This window comes from Arachis duranensis, chromosome 3 (genome assembly GCF_000817695.3).
Source record: "Arachis duranensis cultivar V14167 chromosome 3, aradu.V14167.gnm2.J7QH, whole genome shotgun sequence".
NCBI classification, from domain to species: Eukaryota; Viridiplantae; Streptophyta; class Magnoliopsida; order Fabales; family Fabaceae; genus Arachis; species Arachis duranensis.
In genome coordinates this window covers 48897869-48911502 of record NC_029774.3, presented here as the reverse complement: position 1 = coordinate 48911502, position 13634 = coordinate 48897869, and the positions used below count along the sequence as shown (strand labels likewise).

The 13634-nt window shown below is 34.0% G+C and overlaps 2 protein-coding genes across 2 annotated transcripts; both read left to right on the top strand.

Annotated features, from left to right (window-relative positions):
* The first annotated feature begins 2107 nt into the window (after window positions 1-2107).
* LOC107479155 (ATP-dependent DNA helicase Q-like 3) lies at window positions 2108-8775 on the top strand. Its single transcript, XM_052258562.1, has 15 exons — window positions 2108-2191; window positions 2518-2658; window positions 2743-2777; window positions 3331-3414; window positions 3833-3921; window positions 4337-4489; window positions 4571-4671; window positions 5639-5788; window positions 5952-6044; window positions 6133-6198; window positions 6280-6413; window positions 6817-6911; window positions 7015-7142; window positions 7367-7470; window positions 8065-8775. Exons 1-15 carry the CDS (start codon window positions 2120-2122, stop codon window positions 8513-8515), a joined length of 1896 nt encoding a protein of 631 aa, XP_052114522.1. The 5' UTR covers window positions 2108-2119; the 3' UTR covers window positions 8516-8775.
* A 1616-nt stretch (window positions 8776-10391) lies between these two features.
* LOC107479159 (F-box/kelch-repeat protein At3g23880-like) lies at window positions 10392-11534 on the top strand. The gene has a single exon (XM_016099309.1). The coding sequence runs from the start codon at window positions 10392-10394 to the stop codon at window positions 11532-11534; it is 1143 nt and encodes a 380-aa protein (XP_015954795.1).
* Window positions 11535-13634: the final 2100 nt, after the last annotated feature.

The window sequence follows — 13634 nt, the reverse complement described above, 5'->3', positions numbered from 1 at the left end:
CTCGATAGCCCTTTGCATCGATGCGCATTGATCGGTAAAAATGACTTTCGGAGCATTTTCTCCCATGCAACGAAGCCAACAATCAAATAACCATTTGAATGATTAAGTATCCTCGTTTTTCATCAAAGCGCATCCCAGAAGTGTTGACTGACCGTGGTGATTCACCCGACAAAAGTCTGATATAAAATGCAACAGATTCATCAGAACTACTACATTACATTCAATTCAAGCAATCAACAATGAACAGTAATTTTCACAAGCAAAGTTCACAATATTATTCACCTACATAATCATAAACTACTAAGGAAAATATTAACTGGAATCGAACCACACCTCAAGCACTTCATTGAATTCAAAACAATAATCCACTTCACTCTGGTTCATTTGACAATCCAAACTTGAATCATTCATTATCTTTGAAACGATTTCAGAGCTTGATTTTAAAAACGAAGGGAACAAAGAAAATCGAAAAACACGAAGAAAGAGAGCGTAGAGAAAACGCACGAAAACGACAAAAGAGAACGCAGAAAGAACACACGAAAACGAAGGAAGAAAGAAAAACGCAGAGAACGTAAAAAACACTGACGAAATTAGAAAAATAAAACAAAATCTTTTCGAAAAAAGAAGTTACATATTCGCACGTAAATTGAAAAATTAATTATATTAAGAGGTGCATGAGCTAAATTAGATTAAAATGACTTGTATGGATAAATCACTTGTATGTGGAGAATATTTGTAAATCAGTGGTCTAATTTACTAACCAATTTTTGTAACTTTAGTTCATAGTAGTACTATATCGGAAATGGATCCTCTCAATTATTAAAAAAATTGAGAATAAAATGTTATCTCTAAACCTTTATTAATTTTACTTATAAAATTAATAATAAATACTTTACTCTTTCAATTATTAAAAAAATTTGAAAGGATTCATTCTCTCACTGTAATTCCTCTTCATTGTGGGTTAATAATACTTAATAGGCCTCCTATTTATTAATTAATTTATTTATTTATTACTTATTTAATAATATTAAATCGCAGGCCAAGGGAAAAGAAAACCGGAAGCAAGAAAGAAAATCCCGCGAACACTGCAACACACGCGAAACCCTGACTCAAAAGGCGTCTACTTTTTTTTCCTCTATTGATACAGAACTTACCAATTCTGCTTCAAATTCAGGTGATCAATTAATCCATCCTCTGTTTTCGTTTTTTTTCACCCTTCAGGTTGGAATTGAAATGCAGAGGAAAGCAGCATTGCCGTTGAGGGACGCAAAAAGCGGCAATGCGAACAAGATGAAGGCTTTGTGCGGCAAGGAAGCTTTGGTGAAGCTTCTGCGATGGCATTTTGGGTACCCTGATTTCAGGGGCAAGCAATTGGACGCTATTCAAGCTGTTCTCTCAGGTTCATTTTTGCAAAAATCTCTCCTTTTTATTTTTTTTTTATTTTTGGTTTCCGTTACTGTTTGGTTGCTGATAAATCATAGGAAATGGAATTCTGCATTTTTTTTTATAGGTCTCACTTTTCAGTTTGATTGGTTAAATTAGCTTGACCCTTTTCTTTTAACAATGTTTTGGTTGCAAATAGAGAAAGAAGAAAGTAAAGAACATGAAGCAAATTTTATATCAATGTCCTACTCTGATATACGGTTTGGATATGAAAGAAAAGAAATTAAAAAATGATCTGAAATCATGAAAATGGATAAGTTGGGATTTTCACTTATTGATGGAATGCCAATTACCTTCCCACCCCCTCTTTTGGTGCAGGAAGAGATTGTTTTTGTCTTATGCCTACTGGAGGAGGCAAGTCGATGTGTTATCAGATTCCTGCATTGGCCAAAACAGGAATTGTGCTTGTTGTTTGTCCTTTAATAGGTGAATCATGTTCATATTTCCTAATATATACAGTTTTGCATCTTTGTTGAGCTGAATTCTGTGTGGTAATTCACTTGTTTTTTGCATGCTAGGCACAATTGTGATTTCTGACTTTTGTTCTGTTGACAGCCTTAATGGTAGGCATATTTCCAGCTTGATCCATTTTATTTTACATTTTTTTTGCTATATTTAATTTCTGAGTTGAGGCTTTTGCTCATTTGTTCTTTCTGCATGTCAGGAAAACCAAGTAATGGCATTAAAAGAGAAAGGTATTTGTGCTGAATTTCTCTCCTCAACAATATCAACTGAGGCAAAAAATAAGGTGAAGTGATAAAATACTTTCAAATGATTTATCTTTGTCTATCAGTTTGAATAGATGGTTACATATATATATATTCTCTGATCCTGAGATTTATATTAGAGTGGGTTTGGTTTATATTGATTCTAAAGCACATTGTGTTTGGTACATTCAAGCTTCTTTGTTGTGCCCCTTTTGGATTTATTGTCTCTCATGTCATTGGTTTTATATGATTCTGTCCTTATGGGGAGGGAAAGAATCTAGGTAAATTTCATTTATACGACTGTGTAACCAAATCCTCACTTATTCACAAGTTTAGGAAATTGAAATGTTCTGTTGTATGTTTTAAGATTCATGACGATCTTGATTCTGGAAAACCCTCTACAAGGCTGCTATATGTGACTCCAGAGTTGATAGCAACAGCGGGGTTTATGCCAAAGCTGAAAAAGATTTACGCTAGGGGGCTGCTAAGTCTCATTGCCATAGATGAGGTGTGAAAGAAAGAAACATTTCAAATTATGATTCAGCTGATTTTTCCAGTTATTATAATAATTTCACTTTTGCCAAATTTTCAGGCACATTGCATCTCAAGTTGGGGCCATGATTTCAGGTTCGTCATATATTCTACTATAGGAAATTGGAGTTTGTAATGCTAGAATTTCTTCATGTTTAGATCATTGGGTATATATGTTTCATCTGCTTAGGTGTAAGTTCTATGCGCTACTGCATTTCCTGATTGGATCCAGTTATCTCATTTTCTCCGTTCAAAATTCCACATGCATATATGAACAATTTGAAATTTATCTCCAAATGCTAAATCAAGAAATTGATTCTGGCAATACTAAATTATGCTTCAATGGAAATACTGTTGAATACCATAGTATCTTGTAATTTCTATGTATATGTGTCCTACTATTAACATGAATATTAAGTTAGTTTTTCCATTCCCACACATATTTCTCTGAGCATCTCAAGTTGCTTGATTGGGCCCAACTATTTCACTCTTTCTCTATGTTATATTTGCCTTTTTGAAATTTCTTCAGAGTATCAACTGTTTTATTGGGCTTATGATTGTATGTATACTTGTGTAGTTTCTCACATTCTCTTGTGTACAAACATAGATTAGTGATACAATTCACCTTTTCTTCTTTATTTGGGAATAGACCAAGTTACCGTCAACTTTCATTGTTGAGAAGCCACCTACCAGATGTTCCAATATTAGCTCTAACTGCTACTGCTGCTCCTAAGTGAGTATTCTTAATTTTCTTCCTGAAAAAAGTTTGTTCTCTTACCTTTTGACTATATTTTAAACTTGTGCATGAATGCATTTCCAATCCAATCACATGTTTCTACAACCTTTTCAATTGTTTCTGGGGGGTGGGGGGTAGAAAAATTACCAATGTATTTTTTGCATTGCTATTCTCCAGGTAGGTGTTATATATGAAGATATTATTTGTACAAATTATGGTTTTTATGCTAGTATACGGCAAGAAATATATTCGCTATGCAGAAAAGCTCTGTTTAATCACATTACCGTTCATTTTGTGTAATAATTTTGTAGCAAGCATTCTCTTCCTTTCCTATCCCAACTTTTTAAAGAAGAGGGCTGACAATTTGTAATCATATTGTGGCATACTGGCATTTATTTATTTATTTTTTCTGTAGGGTTCAGAAGGATGTTGTACAGTCTTTGCATTTGCAAAATCCATTAATTCTTAAATCTTCTTTTAACCGTCCTAATATCTATTATGAAGGTTAGTCCTGCTTGCTGTATCATTTACTTCTATAGATCAATTCAGCTTTTGCATTCATGCTTCTTAAGTGCCATAAATCTTTGAAGTCCACAGTCTTGTATCTAATGTAATATAATTGGCACATGAATAATAAATCAGTCCACTCAGGGTTAAATGTTTATCCATGCATATGTTTGACACTGAGATAAAATGTCAAAGAGGACAAAAGAAAGCAATAAATTGCATTTTAATGAGTATTTTATTTTGTTTATAAAAAAAAAATTGTTGATAATGAGTAGGAGGAAAATATACACATATTTGAGGATATCCTTTCAATTACAAACACCAAATATTGGGCTATTGTGATGCTGATTTTTCACGGGAGGAAGCCGTTTCAAAATTGAAACAAATCTCACTAGATTTACTAATGATGCAGTTCGATATAAAGATCTTCTGGATGATGCTTATGCCGATTTATCTAATACATTAAAATCTAAGGGAGATGTTTGTGCAATAGTTTACTGTCTTGAACGTTCAATGTGTGATGAATTGTCAGCTCATCTATCCCAAAATGGCATTTCCTGTGCTGGTAACTCTCTTTCTATGTGTGCATGTGTGTGTATATTGCTGCCCTTCAAATTGTATTCATGTTCTTTGCTGTTTGTTTCAGCTTATCATGCAGGATTGAATAAGAAAATGCGAACGTCTGTGTTAGATGAGTGGATTTCTTCCAAAATACAAGTTGTTGTTGCCACTGTTGCTTTCGGGTATGTTTTCCATTTCGCATGTTGTATTTAGGAAGCTTTTGTTATTCTATCCATTTTTGCATTGACAGTCAATCTGTAGGTTTTATTATTCTAAAGTGCCCTATATAAATTATATTTACATGCGACTGACCATTGAATGTTTGACCTATGGTCTTATCCATCGTCCTCTACCTCTAGCTATTGGACTACTTCTACCAAATCTAGTCTTCTTACCGGGGCTTCTACAGATCTTCCACATGTACAAATTACCTACAAATATTTTTTATTACCTTCCTTTATAGGAACAACTCTAATTCTCTCTACCACATTGATTCCTAATTCTATCTTGTATAGTGTGTCCACTCATGTCTGCCACATGATGTAGAAATCACAGTACTTCATGCATAGTATGGTGCAACGGCCAGTCTGCCACTAGTGGCAGTTATAGAGTATAATGAGTGATGACTGCTGTTTTCTCCATTTATAACTGGTTTCATTGCAATATTTAATGTAGTATGGTGATTTTCTGTCAATATTTGATGGAATAAAACAAAGTTCCTTTGATTGAACAAAAGCTCATCTACAGCATAACAGCTCGAAGTATGATGATTAAAAGAGGGTATTAAACAGACACTGATCTTACCACAGGGGTTCATAAATATTCACATCAAATTTTGATTTCTGAGGCTAGCAAGTAGCAACTTGATTTGTTTTAGATTTTGATCAATATCCTTTCTTTTCTTTCTATGCTGAGCTTTTAGTGTTCACTCAAAATAGTTGCCATCATAATATGATATTAAGAACTTATTATTTAAGATTATGATGTATTTTTTTTTTTTTTCCTCCTTTCTTCTGCATGGAGCTCTTGTCTTACACACAGTTACTGAACCTTTGGTGTTTATTCAGAATGGTAAGTTGCCATTTACTGTTAAATATAGTGATGTTTATTACGCTCGTCATTCTTTGTAATCACATAAGATCAAATTCACCAGGGGATTGATAGAAAGGATGTAAGAATTGTATGCCACTTCAATATTCCCAAGTCAATGGAAGGATTTTATCAAGAGTCAGGCAGAGCAGGTCGTGATCAACTGCCCTGTACAAGTCTGCTGTACTACGGGGTAGATGATCGCAAAAGAATGGTTGGCTTTCTTAACTTGATTTTTTTTCCCACATAGGAGCAAAACTGCGGGAGGGCGGGGGTCTTAAATATTCTGTTTGTGCCACTTCTATTCAACTCCACCTGCTGTGAAAATGTTTCGTTGTTTTGTTTTCTGTAATTCTGATCTCATTGACCTGCCTCAGGAATTCATATTAAGAAATTCAGGAAGCAAGAAATCCCAATCATCTACTTCACAGGAAGAATCATCAAAAAAGTCAATGGCTGACTTTACCCAGGTGACATCTAAATCCTTGCATGCCTTTTGCAACAAAGTGTCCATGCATCATGCATTATGTATAATGGAGCCTATGTGAAAATATGCAGATGGTTGAATATTGTGAAGGATCTGGATGTCGTAGGAAAAGGATTCTCGAGAGTTTTGGGGAGAAGGTAATGAAATATATGGTCCTTAGTAATATGTGATCCACTTCATATTGACTCAGTTGGATAATTATACTTTGTTCACAACAGGTTACTGCATCCCTGTGTGAAAAAACATGTGATGCTTGCAGACATCCAAACTTAGTTGCCCGAAATTTGGAGGATCTGACAACTGCCATTGCTCTGCGCCAGAAAGGCGGTTCTTCTCGAATTTTCATCACCAGGTACTACAACCTATAATCATGTGGCCAAAGATAAAAAAAACCACAAACAAACAGACAAATACTTATGCATTAGGAGTTGAACATAACGTTGATTAAGAAAAAAAAAAAAAAAACATGTTGGGTGTGGACAGTCTTCAGTGCTGTGTATTATAATACATAATATAATTGACAGGTGTTAGAGAAACATCCCATGATTGGTTTGTTAGTCTATTTGTGACTTTGAGCTTGGGGCTTTGCTGGACCTAGCATGAGATTTTCCTTTCTCATGGGCAGACTAGTATCTGAGTATTGTATGGTCTGCATTGCCTATTTGACTTTTAACGGCCCTGGTGATAATAATAACCTTTACAATGTTGATTCATCTAGTTATAAAATTGATTTATCCATGACTTGCCATTTTCAGTTCTTCTGATGCAATCAACGGAGAACAGTTATCTGAATTCTGGAATCGTGGTGATGAAGCAATTGGCTCAGATGATGATATATCTGACTCCGATGGTTGGTAGCATTGTACCAAATTTATTTCACTCTTGGGGGAGGGTGGATGGAGTGGTAAGTAGATTATTCTATCACATAACATTGATTGGGTTTTTGTTCACAGATGGTAATGAGGTTGTCAACAACCTAACCAAGTCAAAGCTTCATTCTAGAGTGGGAGTAAATGAAAAGCTTGCTATGTTAGAACGTGCAGAAGAAAACTTCTATCGAAATGAGAAAGCTAAGAAACAGGTTTATCTTGTACCCACATAACACTACATTGTTGACTAAAAATGTATATTCTCATTTTCCTAAAATCCTTGCTTATTCACGGTTATAAACTCGGTGTTATCATAAGAAATTTGTTATCATTTTCAATCCTTCAGCTTAGCAGAAGTTGTTATTGCAGCCTTCCCTCCTTCCCTCCCCCGTGTCTTTCATGTCTGCACAGCCACTCATCTAATATTTTGTAACAGAGTAAAGTTGACAAGAATGCTATTTCTGATGCAATGCGAGAATCAAGCAGGCAAAGATTACAAAATGCTCTGAAACAGGCTCAGCAGCGACTTGACAACTTAAAGTATGTTTTGCAATTTCTTTCTAGTTTAAGTTATTTTGCACATCACCTTCACGGATTCGGATCCTCTAAAATGCTGGTATGGTTGTAAAGTGAGAAAGTGAGGGGATCAATCACCCTTTGAACAATAAGCTCCCTTGTGTGTGAATTCTACCAAAATGATCTAAAGGTGATTAGTGGCTTCACTTTCTCACTTTTCAAGTATACCCACTTAAGAGGATCTCATTCTTACCTCACTTTCTCAGCCACAACAGAAAGAACTATCTACCCAAATTTCTCCTCTGCTTGCTATGACAATTGGGCAACTTACTTGAGATGCAAAAGCACCTTGTTCAAAGATCAAACCATTATTGTGCCACAGATAACTATTTACACAACTCAATCTTTCATCATAATAGCAATGATAATATTTATTATTATTTATTCCCTACGAAGCACAGACACAACTACTAGATGGTGTACATGGAAGCATGTGGAACAATAATAAGTCTCGTTCCCTTTGTTATTACTGTTTATAATTGTTCTACACCTAAAATCATATTGAAGCTAAATGCATTATTCCTTGAGTTCCAAATGAGTTACAATACATTTTTTCAGGATTGAGTTGGAGACATCAGCATCTTTCCTTGAAGATGAATGCTACAAGAAATATAGCAAAACTGGCAAATCATTCTATTATTCACAAGTGGCGAGCACGGTTAGGTGGCTGGCAACGACAAGTTCTGTTGATATGTTGAACCGACTTGGCACAATGAAGGAATCTACATCAATGGATGCTGTTCCTGAAGCTGAAGGTCGCACCCCACCACATGCTATAGATCATTCTGGAAAGGAAGGTACAAGTAATGAACTCTCGGGCAATGCTCAGTCAGAAATTTTGCCTTGCGGTGACAGGGGCATGCCAGTAGAAAGTTCTTCCGTTAATACAAAGCTGCCACAGATTCCGTCGTTCTATGAATTTGTTAATAGTAGGAAAACAAAAGGTGACCAATTAGATGACACAAAAAAGAACTCATCTAGAGTAGAAAAGAAAATGAGAGTACAGTAGATTGACGCTTGTAGTTACTATTGGTCTTGATTATAGTCACAAAAATGTGTCAAATGCCAACTATTGTTGTCGCAAAGAAAGTTAGAATTTTGGTTTCAATCATTTTCGAGCTCTTGTTTGAAAATGGATGTTAAAATTCCATTCGAGTCTTTAAACCACCCTTGAAGCAGCTTTTTTGTTGGGGTTAAGCTTTGCAAAGAGCTTGTCAAGAGAAATAATCCATGTTCCTTTCCATTATAGAAAAACTACATGGACCGGTGATAAGTATATGTAATGTAGCGTTTGGTGGAGAGACAGAGACAGAAAGACTGAGATCGAGAGACAAAGACTAAGAGACAGAGATTGAAATAAATCTCAGTATTCTGTTTGGTGCAAAATGGAAGACAGAAATTGAAACAAGAATGAAATTCTAATTTAATTTGTACAAAGAGTAAAATTGGAATTAATTAATTGAAATGAGAATATTTTAGGTATAAAATGTTATTAAAGTTTCAGTCTCAATTTCTAAAAATTTTAGTCTATTGTGTTTCTACTTTTTGGAGGTATTGAAATACTAAAATTTTAGGGACAGAGACAAAAATTTTAGTACCAGTATCTGAACCAATAAACATGATACTGAATCTCAGTCTCTTAATCTCTATTTTAGTACCTCAAAACAAACGCTACCTAATAGTCGTATTTACTTGTATTACTTAAAATTATTCGTAAAATCTGTGTTACGGTAACATATGAATATGAAGTAAGTTTTAAGTTTTATAAAATGTTATAGTGAAATTTTATAATTTATAGGTTAGATTAATTAAATGCATTGTATATAAATAGTTATTCGACTGTGTTAACAAGACTTAAAAGAGTGTTTTTCTCTAAAACAAATTTTATTATATACTCAAATAGGTCTTTAAGAGAGATTTTGCATGGATGCTTTTGTTTTCAAAATGTTATCAAAAAAATTTTATTACATTGAAATTTTTAAATTTTATAAAAGTAAAACATATAAATCATTCTATCATATTTTTTAAAATTTATTCAAATTTATTCGTCCAAGTGAAAACAATAAATTTAAAGGAAGAATTTATAAATCTAACTTTTATAAAATTTAAAAATCTCAACTTAATAAAACTTTTTTGGGATAAAAACATCTGACGTAAACTTTCTTAAAGAGGTATTTAGGTATATACTCAAAGATTACTTTTTTTTTATTGTTTAAATACTATGCAGATAAAATGTGGGAATAAGAGAGAATATAATTATTTCACTCGTGTGGAAAGATCATTTCAATTTCTTTTAATTTTTTCTTTCGATTAATGTTTGTGTGCCTTTCTCTTATTGTTTTGGTGTGGCTTGTCTTATTGGTATTTCCGGCGGGTCCAAACAACAAAAATAAAAAAAATTAAAAACCTCTTGCTCCTAGTTTGTGCAAGTTACAACTTACAACAATGGCTGCTCTGCAACATTCTCAAAGTTGGGATTACAAAACATACATAAAACTAATCACACAATGATTATACAAAAATTTCAAATTCCAGCACCACAAAATAAAAAAATCATGCCGCAGCCATTCACCATTTTCATTGCTGAGAAAAGAAAGTTGTTCTGCAATTGGACAACCCCTAAAATTAACTGTGCCATAAACAACTTAGATGGAGGACACTCGCAAAAATGAATTACTTTGACACCCCTACATATTAATAAAATCTTAAAAATCACAAATTTTTCGTTTTACCACAACAATAACAGCACACATGTCATCTCTTCATTCCCTAGTCAATCTTTAGCCACCATAGTCATCTTAAAACCTAGCCACCAGAGACATATAATGCCAAAACTACCTTTGAAATTGCATTTACGTTCTTCGTTGTATTTTGAGGGCATGGACATGGCGCCTCAACACCCAACAGCGGCGCTCCTCTTGTGTGAACTGGTGATGGAGATCTTCTCTTGGGTTCCTGCAAAGCCTCTCACGCGTCTGAAGCTTGTGTGCAAGTCATGGAACTCCATCATCTCCCACCCTCACTTCGTCAAACTTCACCTTTACCGATCACCCAAAAATGCCATCCTCCTGTTTACGCGAACAGAAGCGCTCACCCTCGACGAAGGAGCAAAATGGGGCTTAGTGTTGAGTAGCGTTGAATCTTTCATCCAAAATCCATCATCCGCTCTTGATGCTCAAGAGAATCGCCACTCTCTACACATAGCAGACTGGGTTTCGGGTTCATGCAATGGGTTGGTTTGTGTGGCCCATTCTCCTTACCACCCCAACAACGATATTTGCGATATCTGGTTGCGTTTATGGAACCCTCTCATAGGGTTTATTTCAGAGAACTCGCCGTGCTTACGTGTCAATTTGCCAATTGCTTTTGGGTTTGGGTATGATGAGTCAAGTGACAGTTACAAGGTAGTGACGGTCATTCGGGATTCTTCTGGAACAGTAACTGCACAAGTTTATAGTTTCGGTGGCAGTTCTTGGAAGACGATCAACAGTTTCCCTGCTTTTCCGTTTTCTGTTGAAAATAATGGCCACTTCATCGGTGGCACTCTTAATTGGCTAGGTCTCCGTAACCCGCATAGAGATGATTATGATTGGGCTACTGTTACACTTGATATGTTAATGATTGTTTCTTTTGACCTGAAATCGGATACACATAAACAGATTCTGCTTCCAAAGGGTATACATGAGATCCCCCGTGAAGAGCCAATTCTGGGAGTTTGGGGAAATAGCCTGTATCTTCTTCATGATTACAAGAACACTCATTTAATTGCATGGCAAATGAAGGAGTTTGGAGATGAAAATTCTTGGACTCAATTCCTAAAGATTAGTTTTCAGCATCTCGGTGTTGAAAGGCTATTATCAGTGTTTATATTTGAGAATGGAAATATCTTCATGTTGAGAGGCAGGCATCATTTTGAGGAAGTTTTTTATGACCGAAGAGATAATAGTGTTAAACGAATTAATATCTTGGCCAACAATAGTTACCTTGATGCATTGGAGTATGTTGAGAGCTTGGTTCAGCCTCGTTAAAATTCGTTTTCTATTCAAAGTTTTGCTTCTGCAGCTTTTTGTTCTGTTATTTTAAATCCTTATATTTCATGTAGGCCCAGCAAAGTTCAGGTCATTGTGATTATTTTTGTTGTTGGATCCAATTTTGTAGACGGATCACTTTTATTTTGGCTGCAAACTTTATATATACAAAGTGCATAAAATTCTGATAGGATAGCAACTAAAATAATATTGCTTTCTTAGATTGTTATATACATGTCTAATAGGATGGTAACTATGTGTATTCTTAATTTTGTTGCTGTGAGATAGTTAATACGAAGAAAAGATGATGAAATATTGACTAATGAAATTTTTTTGCCACTAGAAAAGTTAGATGTACTTAAGATCATAAAATGATCTTAAAATATATATTAATAGCTTGCAAAACTTTCATTGTGGAAGAAGTGAATGGAAAAATAAGAGCGTATATGCAAGTTATAAATTACGAACTTAGTTGTCAATCGAAATATAAACAACAATTTCTACCGCAGGGTCTGGAAAATGTGACACCAATTATTTCAAAGATAGACCAGAAGAGTGCAATAGAGCTTGAATCATATGGCTTGGATACAAGAATAGTAATTCCTACTAGTAGTAGTTATAGTGATTAGATCTTAGCATGTTGCAACTGTAATGTTGAGAACTTTAGATGATACAGCATGTGTAGCATGTCACTGCAAGCATAGGAATGTAAGTAGTGAAGATTAAGAACCAAAATTTTATAGAACTAGAAGCAGTTATTAGGTGATATATATGTGTGGTAATTCCTTTGCCAATGTTATTAGTTCCTTTAAAATATTTACTTGTTTTCATGATTTCCACTGGTGCTATCATATCTTATGGTCAACTAGACATTTTATGACAATATCTTGTTATATTGGAGATCAAGAGCAATATTTTTAATCTTAGTAATGATGTTCTGTATGACGAGATATCCAGTGTCACGTATGCAAAAGATTATGGGCAATCCTTGATTCTGGCTTGCAATTAAGTTGCTTGTCAACGGTTGACTTCTATAAATTCTTCATGCAATTAAACCCTTGCATTTCATTTAAGGATACAGAAAATCAGGGTGCCGTAAATACTTTTGGTGTTCCCTTAGTTTGACTAACTGTTGTTCCTGTTCATTCATCATGCTAATTTTGGTTCTAAATATGTTGTTGGGTGAATTTATTTTGAATTTATTCAAGATAATGTCATGAAAAAGTGAGCTAGTATTTGCAAATTATAATATAATGAAGTTTTGTTGTGAGTTAGGATATTGACACTGAATCTGTTTTGATGTGAATTGCAATATTAGCACCCAATCTGTTTATGTAAGTGTTTGCTTATTGCATTATTGTGGTAGATAGTAGAGTATGATTTAACTTTTTAAATTTCAACCCTATTAAAACTCAATTCCTTTTCAGAGTTATGCTTGTGCAGTTTTTTGTTCTCTAAGTTATTTTAACTGCTTGCCATTTCATGTAGGCATAGGAAAAAGTTCAGGTCATTGTGATTATTTTGGATGTTTCCTTATTTTGGCTACTTATTATTGTTGGATCACAGATTACTTTAAGCTTGGGTGTTTCCTCGTTTTGTTCTGTAAAGTTTGAAGTAATCTTATTTATTAATTTGCACGCAGATCACTTTAATTTTGGGTAAAACTTTTTATATACATTAGTGTTTTTGTCCGTAATAACATTACCAAAATATAAATCTTTTGAAGTTACATCGATTTTTTCTCCTGACATTCTAGATTATCGCAGAAAAGATTTATAAAATCAAATTACTTCTATAAAAAGATTGTAGGGGACAAAATTCCTTGTCGGTTAATAAGATCACAGTCTTCGGAGATAAAAAAAATTAAATAATAATCTTTTTAATTATTATTTTCATGTGAAAGAGTTTAATCTTTTACTAATAATTAATTTTATTCATTATCTAAAATTTAAAAAAATTTAATGCGTATATTTTTACATTTAATCAGGTGTTAAATCTATTAGACAAATAAAAATAATTATTTTTATACTTGTTATTATATATATATATATATATATAATTAGATATTAGTATAAAACAAATTTATACTAATAATTATAA